Here is a 26,993-nt window from a genome sequence, read left to right on the forward strand (position 1 = left end):
TCCCATGAACCTAGTTTTTCCCCGATGGTGTCATCTGATATGCTCTAATACAATGTTAAAACCAGGAAGTTGACGTGGAGATCTTGCTGTTAAGTAGACTACAGACCTCAGTAATGCATTTTAACGCCTATTTCTCTTGCCAGGTTGGAACGTAGCACTTCCTGTTTCATGGACTATTGGATTATTTCTTGACTTCATTGGCAAACACTTTAGGAATAGCATGGACAAACTTGATTCTGGGAGTGGTGGTAGTGTGTGTAAGATTTTGACAGCTACTACTTGTTTATCCTTATAAAGTGGATTATATCCCAGAGAGCTTGCCAAGAATAAATTTGAGCAGCGTAATTCTATCTGGTGACCTAAGGTCATAACTTTCTTACGTGAAAAGTCGAACTGCCACAACAGGTTTTGTGCTAGAAGAATAGTACAGACATTTATTCTTCTTGAATCTAAGATGCAGTTCTCTTAAAATTATGTCAGTGTGAGTTGTTTCCCAGGCATGTGTAAATCTTGTTTTGTTTTATCTTGTTTAGATTGTAAAACATAAAGGCACAGAGCTTATTTTATTGTTGTTTTTTTGGTCTTGTTTTGGTCATAATTCTAAAATACAGCATCCGCCAATGTATGGCTCCATACAGTGAATCATAAAGAGTAGTTTTGCTGCGAGAGGTGGAATATTACTATGGGTTATAATGAATTCAGTGGAATGCATCTCAAACTTGTAGGTGCTAACCTAGGAGATGGTTTGAAGTAGCCATCTTTATTAATACTGGGAATTCGTTTTGGTGACTGAGTTCAGCTTGGCTTCCTTATCAAAACTGATGGACCAGATAGAAGCATCCTTTGTATCAGTTGTGGTGACATTTTGCTGACACTTGCCTGCATTTTTTGTGTTTCACACAGACGTGCTTGCATCTTCTGAGAAAGGGAAATAAAGAGCAATAGGAAAACCACTATCTGCTTCAGAATAAAACTGGGTCAGAGAAAGCAGATAGTAGGTTTTTAAATGAATTCTCCCATCTGAATCTCAGAAGCCTTTGGGGCTCCTTACAGGAGTCCTGAGACTTCTTCAGGAATACCCATCTGTTATCAAGGGCTAAGCAATGGACTAGACCCTTTGCAAAGTAGACAGGATCTCCATTTCTATAACTTTCCAAAGGAGAACAGGGCCAATTCATGCCAGTGCTGAGATTTGAATCTAGATCGAATTCTCAAATCTTTGTACCACTTCCGATTTCTTCCCTCTCCAAGCAAGATACTCTGCATTCAGTTCTGACCCTCTTGAGTAATTCTAACGCAGGCTTCTGAGAGGAACACAAAGGCAAACTTCTTTCATGGGCGAGGAGCTGCCTTCTGAGGTATATCTCTGAATGGAGAATTGGGAACACACTAGGTGCCATTTCCCTTGTTGGTGGGTAATGACCTCATTAGAGGAGAAGGAGACTTCATGGCCCAAGGAGAGAAAGAGGCATCCAGCTTAAAGTTAGTTACTCATTTGATTCATTTCTCTGTTTCTCCTACTTCGTGTTAGTGAAGTAGGAGAATGCCTATATTTTCCAAGGACAACACCAGCAGGCATCTTTATTGACCAAGGGACTTCAAGGACTTTTCCCACCGTATATTGAGTCCATTTGTAGAAGGACATGAATCTCTTCATTCAAGGAGTATGAATCTTAACAAGGAGCAAACTGTGAAACCAACATGTATGTTCATATAAAGAATTATCAGATTATAGGGGGTGGGCGGGCATGCACAAGGGACAGCAGTGTGGTTCTGTCTTTCCTCTAGGGTGACCGACCATCTTACCCTGCCTGTGATGGGAGGGTTTCCCCTGGGGGGCATTGCCAGTGCAAACACTAGACAGGATTGGTCATCCTTAACTTCAGTCTTTGGTGGCCCTGGGCCTGTCACTTAGACTTTCTGAATACTGGGGCCTGCATCTCTCTTTTTCTCTAGATGACTTAGAATCAGCCATCTTTCCAGTTTCTTAGGATTGGCAGTTAGATGTGACTCATTCACAAAGTTGCACTGGGTAGAGCATGTGGACTAAAAGCTAGTGCTCTGTAGCCACTGACAGTGATGATCAGAAATCGTTTTTTTTTTTTTTAATTTTTTTTTTTTCAACGTTTATTTATTTTTGGGACAGAGAGAGACAGAGCATGAACGGGGGAGGGGCAGAGAGAGAGGGAGACACAGAATCGGAAACAGGCTCCAGGCTCTGAGCCATCAGCCCAGAGCCTGACGCGGGGCTCGAACTCACGGACCGCGAGATCGTGACCTGGCTGAAGTCGGACGCTTAACCGACTGCGCCACCCAGGCGCCCCCAGAAATCGTTTTAAGAACAGTACTGTCTGCGGTTGAGAATGTTAAGAATGGTTAGACAAATAGGATAAAGTAACACACTTGTTATGATGTGGACTGAGCAGATGAGCAAGATTGTAAAACTCCCTTAAACTTTGGCCCACCTAGAATTCAAAGAAAAAAAAAAATGAAAACAAACAAAAAAACTAAATTAATGCTACCATTTATAAACAGATCTGACCCAAAACGCTGGGTTTCTGGATTCTCTGGAAAGTGTGGACAATCTGGTCACCCCAGACTATGTTCTCCTAAGTTATCCAGGGGCTGGAGCTGAGAGGTGGTTCCCTTTATAGATGGGGCATGTGGTCTCTGGCTCATCCCAGTCCCCCCTCCTTCACCCCCCCCCCCTTTAGATGCGTTTCTCCTCTTTGCTCCCTGCTTACTTAATTATCCATCTGGTAAGATGTATACTTTAAGTCCATAATTCTCAACTCTAGCTGCACCTTAGAGTTTTGGGGTGCTTAACATTTATAATGGTTTCCTGACCTTCTCAGACCAATCGAATTGTAGTCTGGAGGAGGGGGCTGGGCTGATAGGTACATTTTAAAAGTCTGTCCTGGTGATTTTGATGCCCAATGAGGATTGAGAAAGTGCCTTAGCTTGATCCAGTGCCTTAGCTTGACCCTGGGGTGTGGTTTTTGATGGGGAGAATGCTCTTGGAGGAAATGAGGAAGCAGTTTACCTGATCCCATTGATTTGGGGGCAGTCACAGTGTCAGTTAAATGTTAACTCACTGGGGAAAAAACTAGGAACTTTTAAAAAGTAAATATCCCAATAGCATATTCACAGCACGTTTTGCTAAGGTATTAATAAATTCCCCCCAGCTGCTGCTGTACTTCTGTAGGCATTTAAATCATTATAGTAATGACCACGGTTTTTTGCATGGAGTGATTATAAAAGTATTTTTAATGGGCTTGTAAATCTAGTGGTTATGAGAGGCAAGTGACGTGAATTTAGTGTATTTGAAACAAGGGATAAAATGGAGGGGGCACAGTTAAAATGAACTTTGGTGGTTTTCTGTTTGCATAATGGCTTCATTTGTCTATAATTCTCTCACTGTAGATCAATTTCTATAATCTGTTGCCCCCCCCCCCCCGCCCCGCCTCCTTCCATGATCATATTCTGGTCATCCTGAATTATTAAAATAGCTAGCATATAAAATTTTGTTCTTCTCATTTGATACTTAAAATGGTAGGGACTTAGCACCTATTTCTGCTGCTTGATTTTAAGGACAGACAAAACGAAGTCTTCGAAATGTTAAGTGGCTGGTTCAAAGCTCTGCCCCTTGTCCTGGAACTCTTTGCCTCATGGTTCCCTCCCTTTAGTCCAGGGTGGTTCCCCCCAGGTCTGTTACCTGCAGAGAATCCAGCTATCTCCAGCGCTGTGTACCTTTCCCTAAGCTTGTCACTTGCACTCAGTGACTTCAAGAACTTTGTTTTATTCACCTTTTATCTCCTGGTGTCTAACCTGGGGCCTGGCAGTAGCTGGAGTTCTGGAAATGATGGATAATGAAGAAAGAAACTCAGTTCAGTTCATGGGTCTCCATGAAACCTCCTGGGGCTTCTGTCCAGTCCCTGAATCTTTGAGACCCACTGGTAGTGAGCCCTGGCTAGAGGTCCCAGTTGGCAGCGTTCTGTGCTGCCCTGTGTGTGTTGGGGGGAGTGGGAGTTTTCTCCAAGGGCAGGGACTATCTCTTGAACCTTCAGTGTTTTCCCCATGATCTGTAGGACCCTGGAGAGCACACATCGAGCCCTTTCATAAATGTTTGTCTGATGGGGTCTCAGTTCTCTAGTTGGCCTCTCATTGCCCTTTTGTCCAGTGTTCTGGAAAATACTCTAAAATGCCACTCTGATGTCACTTTGATGAAATTGCAAAAGAAAAATAGATTGATTTCTCTTTCTAAACTGGTGACATGTGTTAGTAATCTCTCATTTTCCCCAGGATAGCTTCTGCAGTTGACGGGATGTGCCCTCTTGCTCTGTACCTGGCTGGCTAGTCCTAGGAGCATACCTGCTTTTGCTCACTGCTTAAATTTTACCTGTTCCTCCTCATCTCTTTAAAATTAAGTTCCCACCATGAGGTTCCATACTCAATTTGTTCTGGGTTCTTCTCTCTGTCATGGGAGCCAAGACACCTTGTAGCAGAGATGCTTCCCTGACTGGGCTGGGGGTTAAGGGGAAATGAGGGGGTGTTTGTGGGATCACTTGGGAAGTTGTTATCATTTAAAATCCCCAGAGAGAAGTCCAACCCAGAATGAGAAAAACTGAATTTGGAGAGGAGGATAAGCGAGGCCTCTGCTCAGAGCTGTATTTTTTTAAAAAAAATTCCAGGTTTTGAAAAAAATTCCAGGTGATTGTTACATACCTTTCCGGTTCCTCATTTGAAAATATTTGGCATACAGGGTTTCCTTGAAGAAGCGGGGGCAAAAGCCCAATCCTCAGTGGAAAGCAGGTCATGTTGATGAAGTGTTTATTGTTATATGCCCAGTCACGTGATTTAATCCCTTTGGTTTTTTTTCAAGGTTGCTCCATGTATTTATTTCAAAAATTTGGATACCTTCTGGACATCAGGCTATCTGGCTAATGCATCCTAGAGCACTGGTTAAGAGGCTGGACAGCTAGAGTCTCTAACAGCTCTACCGCTTGGTAGCTGGCTGACCCTGAATAGACTGAGTAGTCTGTGCCTCAGTTTCCCCCACTGTGAATGGGGGCTGTTGTACCACCTACCTCATAAGCTGAGAGGATATATAAAGGTGATAACTGCCAGCTTTTACAACAGTGATGATTAGGACAGCCCCACCTTCATGGAGCAGATCGTTTGGTCGCAGTCAGGGTTCAGAAGAGAAGCTGCATGGTCAGCATATGTGACATACGGGGGGCTTTTGACCCCATCAGTGCTTTTCCTGTCTTATCATACAGTCTTCTCTCCTTTCGCACCCTGTCCCCCTTCAGTGCCTTATTTATCTATAGATGAAGAGCTCACCTATACGAATTTTTCTAGAAATCTTCCAGAACTCTGTGTTTACATCCTGTTAATGAGTGATGTGGTGTCATTATTATGAAAATTGGCTTTGGTTGGAACCTACTTAGAGTGGTGCTCCCAGGCACTCCTGAGATCTCTCTTGCCCTTATGCTAACTGGCTCTCAATGACTGTCCTTTCCTGCAGCTACCTTTTGTGCTGTAGTCTTCATTAGGGAACCCTCCATACTTTGAAGATTCCTGATCTGTTACTACAGGAGTAGAACTAGAGGTTAACAGTAGAAACTAAATGACCAGACTTGTTATGTCAGGGTCCTTGGTTTTATACAAACAACTTAGTAAATAGATTTCTTGAGGAGAGACTATTCTGTCTTTGTGATCTATCTTCTTCTTTTTTCCACTTTGAAGGGCTCTGTGATTACATGGAACCCCCCTAGGATAATCCAGGATAAACCTGTGTTATGGTCAGCTGCTTAGCAACCTCAGTTCCATCTACACCCTTAATTCCCCTCTGCCATGTAATATAACAGGTTCTGGGGATGCGGGTGTGTACATTATTCTACCTACCACAGCTGTCTTGCTCTTCCTTGTTTAATTATGTGGTATCATGATATGTTCCAAAGAGGATAAACAAATAATACAGGAAGATAAAAATACATTTAAAATTTAGTCAGAAAAAAAAAAAAGTGAGGCCAGGAGAAAAGAAGGATGGGAAAATAAGAGTCAGGAATAAGGTTTAAATCCAAAATAGACACCAGTTTACCTTCTGGAAGGGGACTGTGATTTTGGCTCTGAGCTTTCCCTACAAGCTCTCATGAAGAGGGAAGCAATGCCAGTTAAGAGTGTACTGTGTGATGGAATAAAATCTGACCAGTTGTTCAGATGCCTGGATGGATATTCTTCCCATCAAGATGAAAGAGAACTTCCTTCTCTAGGTCCTCCTGGGTGCATGCAGTATAATCAGCAAAGCCTTTGCCAAATTAAAAAAAAAAATTAATGTTTATTTATTTTTGAGAAAGAGACAGAGTGTGAGTGGGAGAGGGGCAGAGAGAGAGGGAGACACAGAATCAGAACTGCTGAGCTGTCAGCACAGAGCCCGATGCAAGGCTCGAACCTATGAACCGTGAAATCATGACCTGAGCCAAAGTTGGACGTTTATCCAACTGAGCCACCCAGGCGCTCCAGCCTTTGCCAGGTTTATAGTGAAAACCTAGTGATTGGTTTTACCCCTCCCTGCTTTTAACTGCTTTCTATTTTAGGTCAAATATGCATTGCTTTGAAGACTTCTTTCCAGATCTGTGGTCAGCACCAGGGCAAATCCAGGAAGATTAGAAATCTCCAAAGCCAGTGGTTCCCATCTGGTAGTTCTCAGGCCCTGGGGATTCTTGAGGGTACCTTGCCTGAGCTTTCATTCCAAATGACAGTGATGTCTGTCTGTTGTACCTTTTGTTTGTTTGTTTGTTTGTTTTGAAGGCCATTAAATAAAACATGTTTTTACATACACAATCTTGATCCCTTTTTAAGATGGGAGAGTTGGGAGACCCACCAGCATTTACCGAGAGCTTAGATCATGGTTAGTAGCTTTCAGAGGAGTATTCTGCACTAGGAGGTTGGGAGGTGTTTGAAATGATATGTTATAATAAGAAAAAATGTTTATTTATATCCCTAATGGACTGTTGGTTAAAGGCAGGATGCATTAGGAACCCTCAGGTCAAAGTATGAATTATTGAGCATTGAGCTGATAATTCTGCCGATTTTCCTCCGGATTATCTTCCCTCTCGCCAAACGTTGCATTCATCTGATCGGAATTCTTTTTTGGCATATCTTACAGTATTTCTTAAAAATCAATATTTAGAAAGAGAAAATATTATGACTGTGATAGTCATTTCATCTTTTAATTCATTAGGATTAAAGATTCATACACCTGCAATGTGTTATTTTGGAGAAATGCTTTCATATTTCTACTGGAAACCACCTGTCTTACCCTGATATTTAGAAACCAAACAGAAAAAAATATAAAAATAAACTTCTGGGGGTTTGAAGATGCCAGTTAATCACACCCTCCCTTCTGGGTTCTGAACTAGAGGAAATAGAAGAAGCCAGACAAAGATGAAAGTACAGTGCCAGGTACATTAGAGTAAAGCTGAGTTGGAAGATATGTCTAGGTTGCAAAACTTTCTGATCTGCCTGAGATGGAATCCACACTTGTGCCCAGGTGATGGCCTGGTAGCCAAGGGTGGGCTCTGCTGGGTGGGGAAGCCCTGTCCTTTTGACCCTTGGAGGCCAGAAGAGAGTGAGAGTGCCCCTCCCCCCCCCCCCCCCCACCAGGGCAGGAAACCCAGCAGCACCCCCCTGCCACTCCAGCTTAGATGCTGTCCTTCCTCCCCTCCCCAGGGGCCTATGAATGTGCTGATGTAGGAGCAGGAATAGTCCCCTTTGTGGTTTCTTCTGCAAAATGGAGTGCACATTCTGCAGGAAGACATGTCCAGAGGAAGTGAAGAGTCCTTCCTTTATAAACCATTTGGTTTGTTTTTAAACTCAGATGTAAGAAATCCAAACATTGGGCAGTCTTGTTTTGATGCTTGTCTTGTTTTGATGCTGGGGCTATTAATTAGATTGCTATCTGGTTTTGAATATACATTGGTTCCCACACCAAATGCATACTAATAAGATATACTTTTGGGGCTCCTGGGTGGCTCAGTCTGTTAAGTGTCTGACTTTGGCTCAGGTCATGATCTCACGGTTCATGAGTTCGAGCCCCATGTCTGGCTTTGTGCTGACAGCTCAGAGCCTGGAGCCTGCTTCGGATTCTGTGTCTCCCTCTCACTCTGTCCCTTCCCCACTCTCACTCTGACTCTGTCTCTCTCTCAAAAATAAACACTAAAAAAAAAAAAAAAAAAAAGACATAATTCTGGGGGTGCCTGGGTGGCTCAGTCAGTTAAGCATCTGACTTCAGCTCAGGTCATTATCTCATGGCTCATGAGTTCAAGCCCCGCATCGGGCTCCGTACTGACACACCCGAGCCTGGAACCTGTGTCAGATTCTGTGTCTCCCCCTCTCTCTGCCCCTCCCCTGCTTGCACTCCATCTCTCAAAAATAAGCATTTTAAAAAAATTAAAAAAAATATATACTCCTGGAATTGATTTTATAGACAAATCATACTTTTTTCTTACAGAATTAAGTGCTGTGTGTTACAGACTAAATGGGCAAAAGGTGATTTGTCATTAATCATTTTGAACATTAACAAAGATGATATCAAGATGAGTGGACTTCATAAACCTCACTATCTTGTTTTAAAAATGAAATGTGATTTTATTTTAATGTTCCATCTTGGCCATATGTATGTAAAAATTAAGACATGACTAAAAAGTTCTAAGGGGTGTGTGTATGTGTGTGAGGCGGGGGGAGGGAGAGAGAGAATGTTAAAGGAGATCATTGTCACAAAAAGTTGAGCTAAGTCAATCTAGAACAGTGGATGGATTGTGTATCCCTTAAGTCATCCTTCAGATATAGTTTCTTTCAACAAAGCTTTGCAAGGCTTTCAGTGGCTCTAAAGTCATTTATGTGCCCTGGAAAATATCAGATATAGAGGCATTTCCAGAAACTCAATATTGGTTGAGATCGTCTATGCCAAATTAAGGCAGCTTATGAATATGGTTACCTTATTTGAAGGCTATTCACTTTGAATTCAGCTGGGAAAGTACTAGTGACTGGTAAGTGGGTGTTCTAAAGCGAGCCCGTCAGCAATTATAAAACAACAACTCAGCCCCAGTGATGTTGAGCTTTGAGCAGAGCAAGGTATATGTTGAGAGGGTACCTGGGGTGACTCACTGTATGGAATTAATTGCTATAACAGAGTTAAAAGTTGGAAGACATGTATATAAGCTGTCTTTGATTTTAGCACAGTGGGTCAACACCCCACGGTCAGAAAGCATGACCAATTGTCTTACATGTCCTTGTAGTTCACAGTGATAAAACCATGCCCTCTGTATTTATAAGTCTCACTTCAGCTGGATGTTTTTTACAGTAATAAGAGCGTAAGACAGCTAGTCTTAGTGACATGACTCCAGCTTATTCAAAAGTAATATCAAATCACTGAGTTCTGTGTACATTACAAAAAAAGGGAAATTGCACCATATTCATCATCCCCTCCTGAAAACTAGTGTCTGATTTGCCCCCATTCGTACTATACCAGATGAGAGAAAGAGCAATGCGTGTCAGACTTTAATGTGCATCTTGTTGTAAATACCATTTCTGATTCATTCAGTCTGAAGTTGGTTCTCAGATTTTGCATTTCTTTTTCTTTTGAGAGAGAATGCAAGAGCCAGGGGAGGAGGGCAGAGGGAGAGAGAAAGAGAATCTTAAGTGACCCTGGGGTCGTGACATGAGCCAAAATCAGGAGTCTGATGCTCAACCAACTGAGCCATCCAGGTGCCCCAGATTTTGCATTTCTAACTATAGTCCTCTCAATGCTGCTGGTCCACAGACCAGATTTTGAGTAGTAAGGTTAATAGAAGTGCTGGTAACTACAAACATTGGTAGACATTGAGGGTGTTAGAATAACCTCAAATAACTTCTCATCTTTGGAGCCAGATGCCAAGGAGAGGTTGATAAAAGCCCTAACAGTCCAGTTTTATTCTCAGTAAGTCCTTCCATGGTCTGGTGGTGATCTAACAGGGCTCTGTAGTGGACTACCTCTTCCTGAAAGGCTGCCTCCTTGGACAGGGTTCCTTGTTCATTGGCCTGGTAAGAGCAGCTTGCAGTTCTTTAAGGAGAAAATCAGTGTACCTTGCAGAGGATTGTATAGTAAGCCAGTGGATCTACATTTGGGAGCAGAGAGTTGATCACAAGATAAACTCTTTTGAAATGTTCAGATAAGGTCACATTTTGGGTCCCACTGGATAGGAACCACAGAGTTGATAAAAGGATCATCTTTCCGAGGATGTCATAGTTCTCATGTCTGGCCTGGTATTAACATCATTAAAGAAGCTTTAAAATAAGAATACCCCTGCTTGGGCCACACCTCAGACAAAGTGAATCAGAATCTTTTGGTGTGAGACCTGGACATCTATGTTTTTTAAAAAAGAGCCCAGGTGATTACAGATGGCATCAAAGTTGAGAGAGTCCCAGGTTTAGGCAGTCTGTAACTTGGAGAGCAGAGAACTCTACTGAGATGCTTCATTCTAGCTTGAGTTAATTTATCATTTCGTGTAATCTGAGGGCTTATAACCAGGTCACAGTCAGGTTGACCCAAGATACTTAGTTTTTTAGGAGAGTTAACTTAAATTTAATAATTGGGGGACAAGTCAGCTTATCAATTAGCACCTGATGATTGAATTTTTCCCTAAGAGAATCCAGTTTTGGGGGCACCTGGGTGGCTCAGTTGGTGAAGCATCTGACTTTTGATTTTGGTTCAGGTCATGATCTCACGGTTCATGAGTTTGAGCCCTGAGTGGGGCTCTAAGCTGACAGCGCGGAGCCTGCTTGGGATTTTCTCTCTCTCTCTCTCTCTCTCTCTCTCTCTCTCTCTGCCTCTCCTGCTCTCTCTCTCTGCCTCTCCCTCACTCTCTCTCTCTCTCTCAAAATGAATAAATGAACTTAAAAAAAAAAAAACTCCAGTCCTGAAGCATTTATAACTTGGATCTGCCAAAGCTTAGGGGTCTGCGCTCCATGTGGATTTACTGTAACCCCATTTTAGAAGTGATGAGAAGTTCATTAGAAGCTTTAAATTGGATAAGACTCTGGCCACGTCACATTGTGTGTGTTTGCACATACGCATGTGTTTGCACCTTCTCGCTTACCAGCTAGTTTAAAAAACAAACAATTTAACTTGGTTGTTTTTATCAAATCAAGTGCTTGGAAGGCCATCCCATTTCTGCAGACAGTGCAGCTGAAACACTCATGGGATAGGCCAGCACCCAGCCTATGTCTGCCAGCTGGAGAAGGAGAGGTCTTACGGGTGGGGTGATTGGTTTCTAGGGTTCAGGGAGCACTTAAAGAATAATGAGCTGCTATCTCGAAGGCATTGCCCCCCTTTTTGGAAATGATTTTGATGGTATTTTTGACTTTTTAAAATTAGTGATGCCATTTGGGGCCTGTTGTTTTCACGGGTGCTTTCTGGATACAGGAAGTTGCCAGAGTCTGATCCTCAGAGAAAAAAGTGTATTGTATACTTACCATAAAATTATTTTGTAGCTTTTCTGTCCTTTGGCTTGCAGTGAAAGTGAATCTTTTGAGCATTTTAACATTGAGGAGACCTACCTAACAAATTTACACACTGTGATCTTTTCACAGACCATTCCTTTCTTTCTCCTTAGTCATCAACCTGTGATAATGTGAGTTCCTGGTTTCTTGGGCTAGAAGCCAGGTGACAGTCCTGCTGGATTTTTAAAAACTGATGCAGCTCGTTTTTGCCTTCTCCAAGACTTCTTCCCTGTGTCTGTTGATTTATAGACTAGGGTCTTTGTGGGGTAGAGCCCCAGTGCCATATACTAATTAGTAAACGGTGGCACAGCCAGCCTTGGAATGAGCTTCTCATCTGGCACCAAGATAGTTTTGGCAGTAAAGGATGTGAAAGAGAGACTCCTCTGTCTGTCAGGCAGCTAGGGGCAGCATCAGGAATCAGCCCTCCTCCCTGTGGCCTTCAACGTTAGCACAGGGTCTGTGCCTGCTCATCTTCAGGGCTGGTGATTGATTCCTGAATTTACCTTGGTTTGCTTCTCCTCACCTTGCAACCTCGTCCTTGGGGCTGACCTTTTTGGAGTCTCTTCCTACTGAGTGGGTAAGGTCCTCCTAATTGGTTAAGACAGTAGTTCTTAACCAGGATGCTTTTTTCCTTTAGGGAACGTTTGGCCGTGTCAGGAGGCATTTTTGATGGTCACAGTTGGGAGTGGAGGGTTCTAATGTCTTCTAGTGGCGGAATTTCAGAGATAGTGCTACATCCTACAGTATGCAGGACAGTGCCCCATGACAAAGAATTGTCTAGCCCAAATGTCAGTTATGCCAAGGATTGAGAAGCCCCTGGATTAAAGGAACTTACTATATTTTTCAAAAAGCTGTGCTTTTTGCTTTGTTTTAATAGATGTTTCTGAATTCTTGGAGTTGCTGTGGTTTCAATTTTTTTGGATGGGAAATTCTGTGAACTGTGAATAACCTATGGGCGTGGTGAGTGAAACTCACAGAAAATGTGACGATCTTATCTGATCCACCAGCGACGGCTTCATTCTTACTCCTTTGTCCACCTGTCCAGTAGTGTGCACACCCAAAGAGGCTAAGCCAGAATGAGATCAAGTGTTGGTTTCCCACTGTTTGCCTTCCCTACCACGCCCTCTGGTGGAGATGGCCCTCTGTGAAATGGCCAGAGGACGGTTGGGAGTGAGAATGAGGGCGGGGTTAGAATAGGGCCGGCAGGAAGGAGGGCCTGTTCTAGATGCAAAGTCATTAACGTTATTACTGTATTCGAAAATTAAGTTTGCTATTGATGCTAGATATGGAGCCCTGAACTGCATTCGGGAGGCAATGTAAGTGCAAGGCAAAATACCTACTTCAGGTGGGTGGGGTTGGAGGTTTCTCTTTCCCCACCCACTAAGAATGCAGGTGCAGCATAAGAAATGAAAACACTGGGCACAGGACTGTCTTGGTTTGATTGCTTCACATGTAAAAGGGACTGGGCCATTTAAAACCCAGACATAAGAGAAGAACAACACTGAAACCCAGACATGAAAAAAGCTTCCCCAAGTATCCTAAAGGTGTGTTGTTTTAATGGGTGTCTTTCAGTTAGTGACTCAAAATAGGACTTATTTAACCAGGTCTAAAGGGAGCAGGCTGTTTTCACTGAGAATGTGTTTTTCCTGTTTATAAAGAAAAGTACTAGAATGGGTCAGAGGGCCAAGTCCTGAAAGTGGAAAGGAAGGGCTCCTGTTCACACCTGTTGGAGCCAGCACTGCAGTTGGTTCCTGAGATCCTCTGCTCCCCAGGATGGGAGGTGAGCTCAGTGGTCCTCACAACTGTCAAGGATTCCCACTTGAGATTTGGGGCTCTTGCTGGGCAGGCCCTACAACTGGTTTCAAGATGGTGGTACTGGGCCTATGTGTCAGGGCCCTCCAGGTTAGTGAATAACCTCAGAGCCACTCCCCAAGACTTTGGACTTACTTTGGAGGGAAAACGTGCCTCTGTTTCCTTCTGTTCTCCTCAGCCTCTACGTTTAATGGCACGAGGCCACCCTATTTAGAGCAAGAATCTCCCCCAGTCCGTCTCTATTCCCTATACTAGTAATGCCGTTAATGTGTATTTTTCTTCCTATCTGTTGATTCTTCCAGCCCCTGGAGGTTGGTGGGACATGGCATTAGACTTAGAGTTCCTGCATATCACTGGAGTGTGATTTCTGATTTGTGTTTCATATTGGTAAGTCTCTTCCATTTTGAGTTTCTGCAGGCAGCTGGTTAGATGTGGCTAGGTATGCTGGAGACCACATCGCGTTAGGAAGCAGGACCTGGCTTGATTCTGACTCTAACTGAAAGACATAACGTTTTCTTGTCCTCAGTGTCCTCTTTTGTAAGTTGAGGGTCTGTACCTAGTTACTGTTTTCCTAAGAAAGACCTAACATAGTGTCCCAGTCTGTCTGAAGGTATTTTACATATTTTAATTCATCATATTTCCTTTAAAAGTCGATTAGGCCAGTGAGTTGCTCTGGGGAGTGCAGTGGGTTGTTTGGTAAGATGGTGTATGGTCTTTACAAGGTTAGGACCCACTTGATTTCTGTATCACATTTTGGTTGCAGACTTGTGGAAACACAGATTCATCTCAATGGCAAATGGTAATGATGCCTGTTATTTTTTAAAAGTAGTTTCCCAGGAGCACCTGCGTGGCTCAGTCAGTTAAGCACCTGACTCTTGATTTGAGCTCAGGTCATGATCTCATGGTTCGTGGGATCAAGCCTGCATCGGGCTCTGTGCTGACAGCATGGAGCCTGCTTGGGATTCTGTCTCTCTCCCTCTCTGGGGAGTCAGACAAAGAAGTCTCTGAAACTTAAAATTTATGACTGACCCACATCTAGCATTTAATTAGGGTATCAGACAGTTCTTTGTCATGGATATGTAGTCTTGAATTTTATAGAACAAATAAGGAAACAAAACCACTGCCAAGCCTTAACATTCTGACCAAATAACATAGAAATTCAAATTTCAAACTCCACATGTACAAAGATAGCTAAGGAAGTTTTGTGTAAAAATTTTTCCAACAGATTTTTTTAAAGAACATATTTTAGGGGTGCCTGGGTGACTCAGTCGGTTAAGCATCCAACTCTTGGTTCCTGCTCAGGTCATGATTTCACGGTGTCGTGAGTTCGAGTCCCATGTCAGGCTTTGCACTGGCAGCATGGAACCTGCTTGGGATTCTCTCTCTCTACTCTCTGTCTGCCCTTACCCTACTCGTGCTGTCTCTGTCTCTCTGAAATAAATAAATAAATAAATAAACTTAAAAAAAAACAACACATTTTAGTTTTTTTATTTTTTATGTTTTTATTTTTGAGAGAGAGAGAGACAGAGCGTGAGCAGGGGAGGGGCACAAAGAGAGAGAGAGAGAGAGAGAGAGAGCCACAGAATCCAAAGCGGGTTCCAGGCTCTGAGCTGTCAGGACAGAGCCCGACACAGGGCTCAAACTCGTGAACTGCAAGATCCTGACCTCAGCCAAAGTTGGATGCCTAATTGACTGAGCCACCCAGGCGCCCCCAAACGGACATACTTTAAATGAAGAAAACCAAAATTCAAATGAAAACATTTCTGGAGCCTCAGAGATGGAAACCTCTCTGGGAACCCTGAAGTCCTTTAAGCCACAGTTTGAAAACCAGTAACTAGGATCCTTTACCCCCTACTCATCCAGCTCTGACAGTGTTCTGTGCTTCTGTGACTTTCCCCCTTTCATACATGTAGAAACTGAGATGGACTCATCTAGGATAACATGGCGCCAGTGAGTGGAGCAAGCTGTAGACCCAAGGTTTAGGCCTGGGAGCACGTATTCTTTTGGCTCCTCCTCACCACCCCTTCTGGCATCTTTCTGTGATCATACCATCTTGGATAACCGGTTATGAAACAAGCACCCGCCCCCCTCCCCCCCCCCCCCCCCCCCTTTCCCCTTCACGTCTCTTGTCTTAGATACCTTTTTGTTCCCACAGTCATTGTCCCTTCTGGAATTTTTTTTCTAGAGGTTTGTGTTTTTTTGTTTTTTGTTTTTTTTTCTTTCTCTTTTATTACCTATCTGCCACCATATCCTCTGTAGTTTAACCCCATCTAATCAGGGCACAGTCATTTCCCACTGCGACGTGACAAGATCTTGGGGTAAAAACTTCTGACGGGTAAGGTACAAATATAGACTCAGAGTGCCCACGTTCTTTGTGGTTCGCACCAGAAGGAGGTCTTGGAGGTCATTGCTCACTTGTGTTTCTTCATCTCATTTCCACCATCCTGCCCTTTCATCTAGCAGACACTTAATGACCATCCACTGTGTGTAAGATACCACTATTCCTTGCGTTTCCTGTCTTTAGGGTGCCTATACACCCTGTAGCAGAGATGTAAGAAAGGATTATCCTATAGAGTAGTAGGTAAGAAGCCCCTCAGAAGAAGCACAGACTGCTCTGAGTGTCCCAGGGAGGATAAGCTCTCTTCAGTTTAGGGAGTCATGGGAGGCTTTATGCAGAAGGTGGGGTTCAGTTGTGAGATATGGGAAGGATTCCCCAAGGTGACATGGATGAGCATGGTTGACTTAGGATTTCTTGAATGTTACTGCACAATAGGAAGGAAGATAGGAAGTAGTTGAAGTGGTACGTGGTGCATGGCTAGGACAGAAGAGGGATGTGGATGACTTGGTTTAAGCACACCTGGCCCATGTGAATGTTGGACCAGCCAGCTGTGAAGGGATTGTCCTGTGGGGCCGTAGGAAAAGATGAAATCTCTGTGGTTGGGGTTGGCATTGCTCCTGAAGGGACAGGCAATCCCAGCCTCCTTCATCTTCTAAAGAGAATGCTCCTGATGTAAGAAATGGGCCCCCCAAGGATATTGGATGGGTTCCTGAAGGAACTGCTTCCTCAGTCTCCATTGGAGCTGGGCTGTTGTTCTCTGTGTTCGCACGTGGTTTGAGAAATTGGCATCTGGCAGGCAAAACAGGCCTTGCCTTGTAGGGCAGCGTGTGAGGTTGATTGGGAGCTTGTAAGAGCAGCCATGTCTGGTGAGCTGGTGGCAGATTTCTCCATGTAATTTCCTTCTCTTAGTAGGCCTGTGGTCAGCCCTTAGTAATGGTACCACTGGGCTGTGGGGAGTGGGGAGGCGGGGAGAGGTGGGTCCTTGCTGGGTCTGCAGTGGTCCATGCCACTGCCTTTCATCTGCCTTTCTCCTAAGTACAGCTCCTCTTCGTGCCCCCAACTTTGGAGGTGAGTTTGCTTTTTACAGTAACAGCTTTATTGAGATATGATTTATATATCCTAAAATTCTCTCATTAAAAGTCTATAATGCAGTGTTATGAATACATGCACAGGATTGTGCAACCATCACAATTAAGTTTGGAACTTTTTCATTATCCCCCAGATAAACCCTTGGTCGTCACCTCCCAATTCCTCCATTTTTGCAAGCCCTGAACAATGACTGCTATATTTCCTGGGTCTGTAGATTTGCCTCCTCTAGACATGTTATAAAAGTAGAATGATACAATATGTAGTTTTTTTGTGTGTGTGTGACTTTTTATCGCTTTGCATAGTGTTTTCAGGGATCATCCATGTTGTAGCACATATTGCAACCTAACTTATTCTTACTGATTTAGTAGTATTCCATTATATGTATTTTTCTCATCTATTTGTTGGTTGAGGGACTTTTGAGTTTTGGGAGGTTTTCTGGTCTATTATGAACAAGGTTGTTGTGAATGTTTGTGTACAAGTTTTTATGTGTGGGCATATACTTTAATTTCTTCAGGGAGAATTTTAGGAGCGCAGTTATCTGGGTCACATGGTAATTCTGTGGTTAACCCTTTGAGGAAGTGCCAGAATATTTTCCACACCAGTTACACGGTTGTACATTCCCACTCATAATATATAAAGGTTCCGATTTCTGTACATCTTCACCAGTACTCGTTCTTGTCTATCTTTTTGGATTATAGCCATTCTAGTGGGTATGAATTGGTATCTCATTGTGGTTTTAATTTACATTTCTCTAATGGCTAATGATTTTTCTCATCTTTTCATATGCTTTTACTTTTTAAATGAAGAGAACTGACATATTTCCTTGCCAAAGATCTTTGATCAGTTTTGGAAAGGTGGAAGCCAGATTTTATTGTGTGGAGGAGTGAATGGGAAGGAAGGAAATGAATGCTGCTATTTTTGAAGCACAGGAATGGAAGAAATGGGTCTTAGGGCATTGAGTGGCAGGGATGGACCTAGAAGCTTAGCTCATTGCAAACACACTTGGTGCAGACTTCTTCATGGAGTCGTGACCTTGGGCTGGCATTACTCAGGTTGGCAATAAGGGCTTCTGAGATAGACTGTCTGCCCTTTTAGTGTCTATTGGCTCCATTTTGCCAGAGGATTCTACCTACATTAGAAAGTCTGGAGACAGGCAGATTCTCTGCTGGATTGACTGCTTTTCGATCACTATTCTGCAGCCTCTTGATGAATTTTGTGGCCATTACTGATGGTGATCATTAAGTCCTTTCATGGCTCCAGCACCTTCTGGTGAGGATTGCTGTCCTGTTGTCCTCCCTTTACTGTGGAAGTTAGGGGTGTCTTCCTGATAATGATTTGAAGAGGTTTTTAAAATTCTATGTTGGTAGGAATTGTACAGATGAGTTCTAATCCACTTCTCTGCATGTGCTGTTGCTGTGCTAGAATAGGTGCTGTTATTTCACACTGTAGATTCCACTGGAGAAGAGACTATTCTGACAGCTCTGTGGTTACTTGAAATCTGGGCCTTCAATAATCAGAGCTATTCTCTGAGTTTGGGATTGGGGATTTTCACTCCCAATTTGTATGTCTCTGAGCTGGTGTCATTTAACCTTGGCTGGCTTTCTCGACCACCTTTTTTGCCCTGCAAATGTGCCACCTGGGCAGTTGTGACTCTTCCCAAGGTCAAGGCAGAGAAGCACGCCACCTTCTACTGGGGGCCCTTGTTCAGTTTTTGGACCTGGCCTTGCCCTTGCTTCCACTTTGCAGCCTTTAGCAGCTTCTTCACGGGATTCACTGATGAAGTGGAGTGGAGTTGCGTGTCTAAAAGTTAACAGGTAATTCTTGCATACATTTGGGGTTCCCCCTTAAAATAGTAAAGAAGATTGCCAGATGACTGTCATTTTAGTATAGCATCTAGTGTACTTGCCCTAGGAAAATCCCTTCAGCCCTGGGGTACAGTTGACTCACTGCTGTGAGTTATCAAACAGGAAGTGCAGTCACTTCCTAAGGACCCAGGGGCAGCCCCCAGTTCGAGTGGTGGCTTTAAAACAGAAGCCCCATGAGGCTGAGATCTCTCTTGTGTTGCTTGTTCAGTCCCTGGGGACCGGTGGCAGGAAGTGCTCAGGATCCACCATAGAAGGAGTGGAGGAAAGAAAAGGCAGGTGCTGCTCACCTTTATTTAGAAGGGCTGAATAGGGGCGTCTGGGTGGCTCAGCCAGTTAGGCATCCGACCCTTGGTTTCGACTCAGGTGGTGATCTCACAGTTGGTGAGTTTGAGCCTCATGTTGGGCTAACAGTGCAGAGCCTGCTTGGAACTCTCTCTTTCCCTCTTTCTCTTCCCCTTCTCTACTCACGCTTACTTGCTCACTCTCTCAAAATAAAAATAAATATATTCAAAAAAAAAAAAAAAAAAAGAAAGAAAAGGAAGGGCTAAATAAAGTGCCAGAGTGCCTGGAGGACAAGTTTGCTGGGCAGCAGGTGGTGTATTGTGCCCCTGGGGCTGGTGTCTTTCTCTGAGAATGCACATGGAGGGAGGGTCCCTTAGAGGATGTCATGGGATCCCACTCAGGTGAAACTGGCAAATAATCTATATAGACAAGTGTTTTATTTTACTTTTTATTTAAGAGAGAGACTACACACATGGAGGGGTAGAGAGAATCTTAAGCAGACTCCACAGTCAGCACAGAGCCCAATGCGGAGCTCAGTCTCATGACCCTGAGATCATGACCTGAGTCGAAGTTAAGAGTCAGATGCTTCTTCGGGCTCTGTGCTGACAGCTCAGAGCCTGGAGCCTGCTTCAGATTCTGTGTCTCCCCCTTTCTCTCTCTCCCTCCCCTGCTCATGCTCTGTCTCTTTCTCTCTCTCTCAAAAATAAATAAACATTAAAAAATTAAAAAAAAGAGATGCTTAACTAAGCCACCCAAGCGCCCTAACAGACAAGTGTTTAAACTGAAGACTAGCAAGGGACCTTATGGGCTGTCTGAAGGGCTGTCTGAAGCCATTGTGACCAGAGTTGGGGCTTGGGGAACAGACCAGGTTTGGATTTATCAGTGTGATCTGCAGAGGGCCAGCCAGGTAGGGAGAGCAGCTTGAGTGAATACGGGGAGACCCTGGAGAAGGAGTTATGGTGTGGGGTTATGGTGATAACTGACCAGCAGGTGCAGGGGGTGTGCCTGGGATGGAAGAATTGAAGTGTTACAGTATTGCAAAAGGGAGTTTGAGCCACACTGTATAGACAGTGCAGTGGTATAGCATAGAGGTGACATCCATCTGCCTGGGTCAGAGGCTCTCAGACTTGAGTAGGCATCAGAGTCGCCTGGGAGACTTGTCAAAGCACTGATTGCTGCCTGCCCCTCACCCACCCTCCAGAGTTGCTGATTAAGTAGGTCTGTGTTGGGGCCTGGGCATTTGCATTTCTCACTGGTGCTTCTGCTGTGGAGTTAGGGACCATGCTTTGCAGAGCCAGTTGCCTAGAATTCAGAGGGTGGTAATCTTGCTCTGTTAAGGGCCAGTAGTAAGTGTTTTAGGCTTCTGAGCTACATAGGATTTCTGTCACATTTTCTTCTTTGTTGCTTTTTACAACCCTTTAAGCGTGTGTACAAACAGATGTTGGCCACAGATAAACAGGCTGGTGGGGAAAGAGGGGTGGCATAGGGGAGACAGGGCATGGTGGGACAGGCTGTACTATCCTAGGCTGTCCCTAGCTTATCTTTCTGCCTCATAGCTGGTGACCTTTGGCAAGTCCATCTCTCTGTGCCTTTGTTTCTTCATCTCTAAAACAGATGATATTAGTAATTTTTACCATATAGGACTCTTCTAACAATTTAGTGAACTAAGGCACAAAAAGCATTTATCCCACTCCCTGGGACATACCTAGAATTTATTTATCAGTTGCTGTTGGCAGTGATACTACAAGCTACTAATGGCTGTTTGCAGGTGAGGAAACAGTGAAAAGGAAGACCAACATAGATCCACCGTATTATAGATCCTGAAAGCCAAATGCTCCAAGAGCTCACCATCATTTCTTCTTAGATGGCGTACAAAGAAGAATGCTTTGAACTAAAACATAACGCACACTCTGAATACATCCTGGGTTAGTACCCCATAGGAGGTCACTGCTCAGCTTTTCCCTTGGCACACTTAGGAAATGGTGCCATTTGTAAGCTGGCTGGTCCTTGGGCCCAAGACTCTGATTGAGGGGTTGGAGAGTTTGGCCTACTTATAACCCATTTACAACCTCTACTTGAGCCTCATTTTTTTAGGAAGACTGATTTAAGACCTTGGCCCGAATAGGGCACCAAATAGGATCTGCCTGATCAGGATCGAAACTGTGCCTTTGTACCTCACATTTTGCTGCATGGTGTGAGTGAAAGTGAGAATTACAGGAAAGGAGTCTTAATCACGTGCTCCATATTTTCTGAGTTGAAGTATGCAAATGAGTGCCGAGGTGCCTCTTTCACTCATGGTAGCCAGAACAGGAAGATCACCGGGTACCCTGGCATAGCTTCTCTGCGCTGGTGCCCGGGGAGAGGCCACCTGGTGGTTCCTGAGAGATCCAACTCCTCTCTCTCTGGACACTGCTAATGAGAGCTGGCCACACTTACATAATACGGGGACTTTCTCCCCTTTCCTGGTCTAGCCCCCTGAGGAGGCGCCCACTTTCTTGCTCACCTCTCCAGCAGCATGCTCAAATCTTTGCCAGAGCACATACTAATGACTTTGTAAGCTCAATTTACAGATGCACACGACTACCCCATGTTGATAGGGCTCTGCCCTCCAATTGGGTTTTTGCTGACATTCAGTAGAATACTCTTCCATCTCCTCCCCACCTTGTAAAACAGGCTTCCTGTTTTTGAACTTGGTCCAGACTGGAACAGCCCTGCTACACCTGTTAACATAGTCAGACACACATTTCCTCCTCTGTATTTGTGCAGCTTTTGTCGCCTAGCCAGATTTCCCCTCTCAGCTTACAGATCTGGAATCATAACATAAGATATTGAACCAGCAAATGAAGAAAAAAGGAAGTTTGCATTTTGGAGCCAATTGAGTGAAAACGTGGCTTCTGGTTTGTTTCACTGTGTTTGGCCACGACCACTCTACTAACTTTCCCCCTTCTTCACAGCAGAATGGAAATGAGGAAAGGAAATCAGCTGACGCAGGAGCCGGAGTGAGACTGACGTGCCCACAAACCCAGCCTGCACCATGAACTTGTGTCTCCCTTCTGCGCTTTAAGAGCCAAGGGCAGGTGAAGTTGCTGGAGAGCAATGGCTTTCTTTACTCCGTGGAAGTTGTCCTCTCAGAAGCTGGGCTTTTTCCTTGTGACTTTTGGCTTTATCTGGGGTATGATGCTCCTGCATTTTACCATCCAGCAGCGAACTCAGCCTGAGAGCAGCTCCATGCTGCGTGAGCAGATCTTGGACCTCAGCAAGAGGTACATCAAGGCGCTGGCAGAAGAAAACCGGAATGTGGTGGATGGGCCATACGCCGGTGTCATGACAGCTTACGGTAAGCGCGGTGCTTCTGGGGCTTCTCAATGGGATGTGGCTTTGCCTCAAAGTGACTCCAGAGGCTCGCAGCCTTGGTTTTTATCATGGATTGAGTGCCTCCCTTGCCACTGCCTTCGTGGCAGGGAGTTGCACACAGAGGGACACTTTTAGAAAGTTAAAGCCATGTCCTTGGGGAGACTGAGTTCTTGTGCACACTGACACTCAGTCCCAGGACCAGTGGGGGCAGAGCAGTAGCACTCAGTTGGTTGTATGTGCAGCTAGCTCCCTTTCCCACAGCACATTTCTGGATTGCACGATCTCATCCGGGAGTATGATCAGGGAATGTAGAAAAATATTCTTGTTATCTTTCCCTAAACAAAACTTAATTAAGGCTGTGTGGTGGTAAGGTACAGAGGGTGGAGAGGAATGCAGGGTCGAAGGAGGACTAGGGGAGGAGGGTGAGGTAAGGACAGGGGGGTGCGGGGGGGGGGGGATGAGAAACTCAGTCCGATGTGTGCATCCCTCTGGCTGGTATGTAGGACACTTGGTCTTATGTGCTGGCTGATAGCTTTAGTCTTCAGCTTCTTCAGTGTTGCCTGCTCTTGTTTCTTGCCCTTGCCTCTCATTGCCCTTATTTCGAAAGAAGTCTTTTTGTACATGTTGCTTTTTTTTGTTGGGTACCTAAAAACTCTTCTAGAAATGAGGTTGAGGGGAAAAAATACATACAGAATATTATTTATTTTTCTTTTGGCAAAAGTTATGCTTAATATAGAAAACTTTGGAAGCTGTAGACATGCAAAAGAGAAACCCAAGAATAAAGAAAATCACATATAAACCTACTCTAGGAACTAACCACAATTAACATGTCACTGTATATTTTTCTGATATTTTATGTATATGCACAAAAATATGTGTATATGGATATATGCAAAATACTTGAAAAAAAGCATACATACACAATACAAACAAAAATTGTAGATGAAATTTGGATCGTAGGACGTCGTGGGGCGCCTATCTCCCAGCTCTCCTATGATCACCAAGGATGAGAATGGACTTACTCCATAGAAGATGTCCTGTCATTCTTGCTCATTAACAAGTCTAGTCACTGAATGCAGACTTTAGTGGCCTCAGGGTTTGGGACCCAGAGGTGTAATATAAATGAGATGCAAGAATGGATTTGGCTGAGGTGGAAGGGTTTGCTGTTATACATTGTGACACCGCAGTTACGGACTCTAAAGTATATGAAGTTCAAATGGTGATTTCCTGAAAATGTATAGCAGCATTTTGAAGCTTGAATTCAAAGACAGGAAGTTATACTTAATTTGACATAATTTGCTTTTCTTTTTGAAAGGATCCAGGAAATGTGGTTACTTTTAAATTTCAGCTATATGTTTTGGTAAGGAGAAAATGGTTGCTTTTAACGTAGAATGTGGAAATTTCTTTTTCACTGCCTACTGAACACTGTCAGTAGTGCCTACTGTTGGAATAATCACTCTGTCTGCTTTTAATCTGTTGGATTTGGCAATGTCAATAGGCATGGGCTCTCAATATGCCTGAATAAATGCCACCTTTTTTTGATCTGATGGATTAAAAAATGAGACTCCATTTTGAGAGTCCGCACTGAAAAACAACTAGGTAGTTTTTCAGAGTGGATTTTTAAATAAATCATGGACTTCAGTCTTCTGTATTTCCCAAATATTGTAGGTAAGCCATCAGAACAAATAAATAAAGCAAATCGTCACCATTAGTGTCACTCATGTGTAACAAGTCAATATAACAAGTAAAATAGACGCCTCTTTCAGGTTTCTGGTTCGGTACATTCCGTGTTAAATATTTTGGGGAATAGGGGAGTAGTTTCTCTGTAATTTCCTCCTTCTGTTTATCTCAGTCTGTCACACTTTTTCCGTGGGAAAGAAGAAAACCCATAAATGATAAATTTATAGAATTAAAATTTTCCTAGTTGTTTTGAATGTTTTTATTTCTTGTTTGCTGCCGAACATCTTCCTAGGCTAGGCTTCCTCGGTTTTCTAAAGGGTAGTGATCTGGTCTTAGCTTTCAACCTCACAGACCTCATGTGTTGTAGAAAGTTACCAGAACCCCAGAGTAGTCTGTTAGAACTTCAGCCCCACATTATATGCTTATAAACATAGGAGTTTGGAGCTCAAAGATACTATGAAAATTGATTCCAATTTCCTTTCACAGATAAACCTTAGCAAAGTAATTTTTCTTTTTCTCAAAAACAACAAAGAAACAAACAAACAGGCCCTGTCGGCAAATGCAACACACACTGCTGTTTTTCTCTTTTCATCTCATCAGCTAGGCATGTCAATCAAAGTGGTCTTTGGAGCTGAGTTTGTGGAATTTAATTGGACTGTGCCTGTGTGCTTGAGGCATTGGATCATCATGTGGTGAAATCCCACTGAAACAGTTTGTCACCTGGGCACTTGTGGCATGTGGAGCTAGATAATTCTTTGTTGTGGGGATTGTTCGTTCATACAGGATGTTGAGCAGCATCTCAGGTGGCCCTACCCACTAGATGCCAGTAGCACCCCCCCTGGTTGTAACCACCAAAAATGTGTGTAGACATGGGGGGCAAAATTGCCTCCCTCCCCACCTTGGAGAATCACTGCACTAAGAGTGAAACAGCAAACACTAACAGCATCTTATGGAAGTTTTCAAGCAGATACCTGGTTCCTGTCACTTAAAATTGGACAGCTTAGCTTTCTCCATTTCTCAGTTCTGGGCACCAACAACTGGGATTGAGCAAGGCGATATAGTCCAGGGCCAGTCATAGAAAGCTGGAGAGCCATTCTGCTGATGTGTGCTTCCCCTGGAATCCATCAGTACCAGTTGTGGGCACATCAACAGCCAGGCAGCTCTGGTGGTTGATGTCAGAAGATGATGCCGGGGCGCCTGGGTGGCTCAGTCAGTTAAGCGTGTGACTCTTCATTTTGGCCCAGGTCATGATCTCACGGTTCATGACTTCGAGCCCCCCATAGGGTTCTGCACTGACAGCGTGGAGCCTGTTTGGTATTCTCTCTCTCTCCTGTCTCTGCCCTTCCCTTGCTCGCTCCTTGTTTGTCTGTCTCCCTCTCTCTCTCTCTCTCTCTAAAAATAAATAAATAAACTTAAAAAAAAAAACACATGAAAAAAGATGCAGGGACTGCAGGATGTTCAGTGGTTTAGTTGGATTGGTGGAGTGGGGATGAAGACGCATGAGACATGGGTTTGCAATCTCTTTTTCGGCCACAGATGCAGCCCGTGTACAGAGCGCTGGCTAGACGTCTGCTCTGAGAGAATGAAGAACTGATCCTTTATGGCTGGGATCTGTGCCCACTACGAAGTAATCCCATTAATAGACCAGAAAAGAAAACCACCCTCTTTCTCCCATCCCCATATTGGCATCATCAGAGGCTCTCAGTATGCTACAAACATGTCTTCAGTAGCCCTGGAAGGTATTTGAGGAATTGTATAGCTAACTTTAGATTATTACTGATTTTTTAGAATCCCTGGCTTGAGGTCCTAGAGCTGAAGAGTTCAGCAAACTATTCCCTGTGGGTCAAATTCGGACTTCTGTCAGTTTGAGTAAATCAACTTTTACTGAAACAGAACCACTCCCAATTATTGATAACAACTGTAGTAACAGAGAAACATGGTAAAACAGGATTTATTTTACGGGACACCTAAAACCTGCTGACTCCATCTTTCAGTAGTCCCCATAATTCAGTCTGAAACACTCATTGGTGTGCCCCTCCTTGACTCCACAGTTTCCCAGGACTTCCGGGGTCTAAGCTATGGTCAGCAAGCTCACCGTGGGTCATAGCATCCTGTTCTTATTTGTAAAGCCTTTGGAATCCTCCTTGTCTCTTGGTTTGTCGCCTAGGGGTTTTTGCATTACAATGGCAGAGTTGAGTAGTTGCCACAGGGACTAAAGCCTAAAAGGTTTACTGTCTGCTCCTTTACCAAAAATGTTTTTTCTTTTTCTTTTTTTTTTTTTTTTAAAGTTTATTTATTTTGTAAGAGAGGGAGTAGGGGAGGAGCAGAGAGAGAGGAATGGGAAAATCCCAAGCAAGCTCCTCACCACAAACACAGAGCCCAACTCAAGGCTCAAACCCAAGAACCATGAGACGACAACCCAAGCCAAAGCCAAGAGTCAGTCCAACCTACTGACTGAGCCACCCAGGCGCCCCCCCTCCCAAATGTTTGTTAAGCCCTGATCTATCCCCAGGGGAGTCTCTCTAAGGGATTTTGTTTGGTATGCTAAGACTCTTTCATCTCTGCGTTTGAATTCACTGAAGACATCCTTATAAGATGTACGTCAACATGTCTTACTTCTCTGTTCTCTGAAAATGCTTCTGAGTGGCAGGTATGAGGTTAGTGGTTAGGGGGAGCCAGCCAGTTTGGCTTTGCCACATCCTGGCTGCATGGCCAGGGCCTTAGGGACCCATACTACTTTGAGAGTGGGTATCCGTTCCTATCTTACCGTGTGGTTGTACCGTGTGAACAAGGTGCTGCATGTCAGGGGGTGTTAGTTTGATTAGTCCTCAAACGATAGCAGGACTTTCAAACTTCTCATCCCCCATCCTTGTTCTGACTTGAAAAGAGACTTCTCAACTTCTTTTGGGGTTTGGTAATTCAGAAGTAGTGCCTGGAACACGTCCCGGGTAGCCCGTGTAGAACAGTTGGAACATTCGTCCGTGGGGGATGGAGGGCGTTTCTCGTGTGCTCGTCTGTCAGTCCATTCT

At 43.9% G+C, this 26,993-nt stretch overlaps 1 protein-coding gene across 6 annotated transcripts in view; it reads left to right on the top strand.

Annotated features, from left to right (window-relative positions):
- Positions 1 to 26,993, top strand: part of MGAT5 (alpha-1,6-mannosylglycoprotein 6-beta-N-acetylglucosaminyltransferase) — a 339,575-nt gene that overhangs the window by 102,350 nt on the left and 210,232 nt on the right. For 4 of the 6 annotated variants that reach the window (XM_045479603.1, XM_045479606.1, XM_045479608.1 and 1 more), the window contains exon 3: positions 21,885 to 22,267. In XM_045479603.1, the coding sequence (XP_045335559.1) occupies positions 22,027 to 22,267 (241 nt within the window). In that variant the 5' untranslated portion in view covers positions 21,885 to 22,026. The remainder of the gene's footprint in view (positions 1 to 21,884; positions 22,268 to 26,993) is intronic. The other 2 variants (XM_045479607.1, XM_045479604.1) reach the window with 1 other exon arrangement.

This window comes from Leopardus geoffroyi, chromosome C1, assembly GCF_018350155.1.
Source record: "Leopardus geoffroyi isolate Oge1 chromosome C1, O.geoffroyi_Oge1_pat1.0, whole genome shotgun sequence".
NCBI classification, from domain to species: Eukaryota; Metazoa; Chordata; class Mammalia; order Carnivora; family Felidae; genus Leopardus; species Leopardus geoffroyi.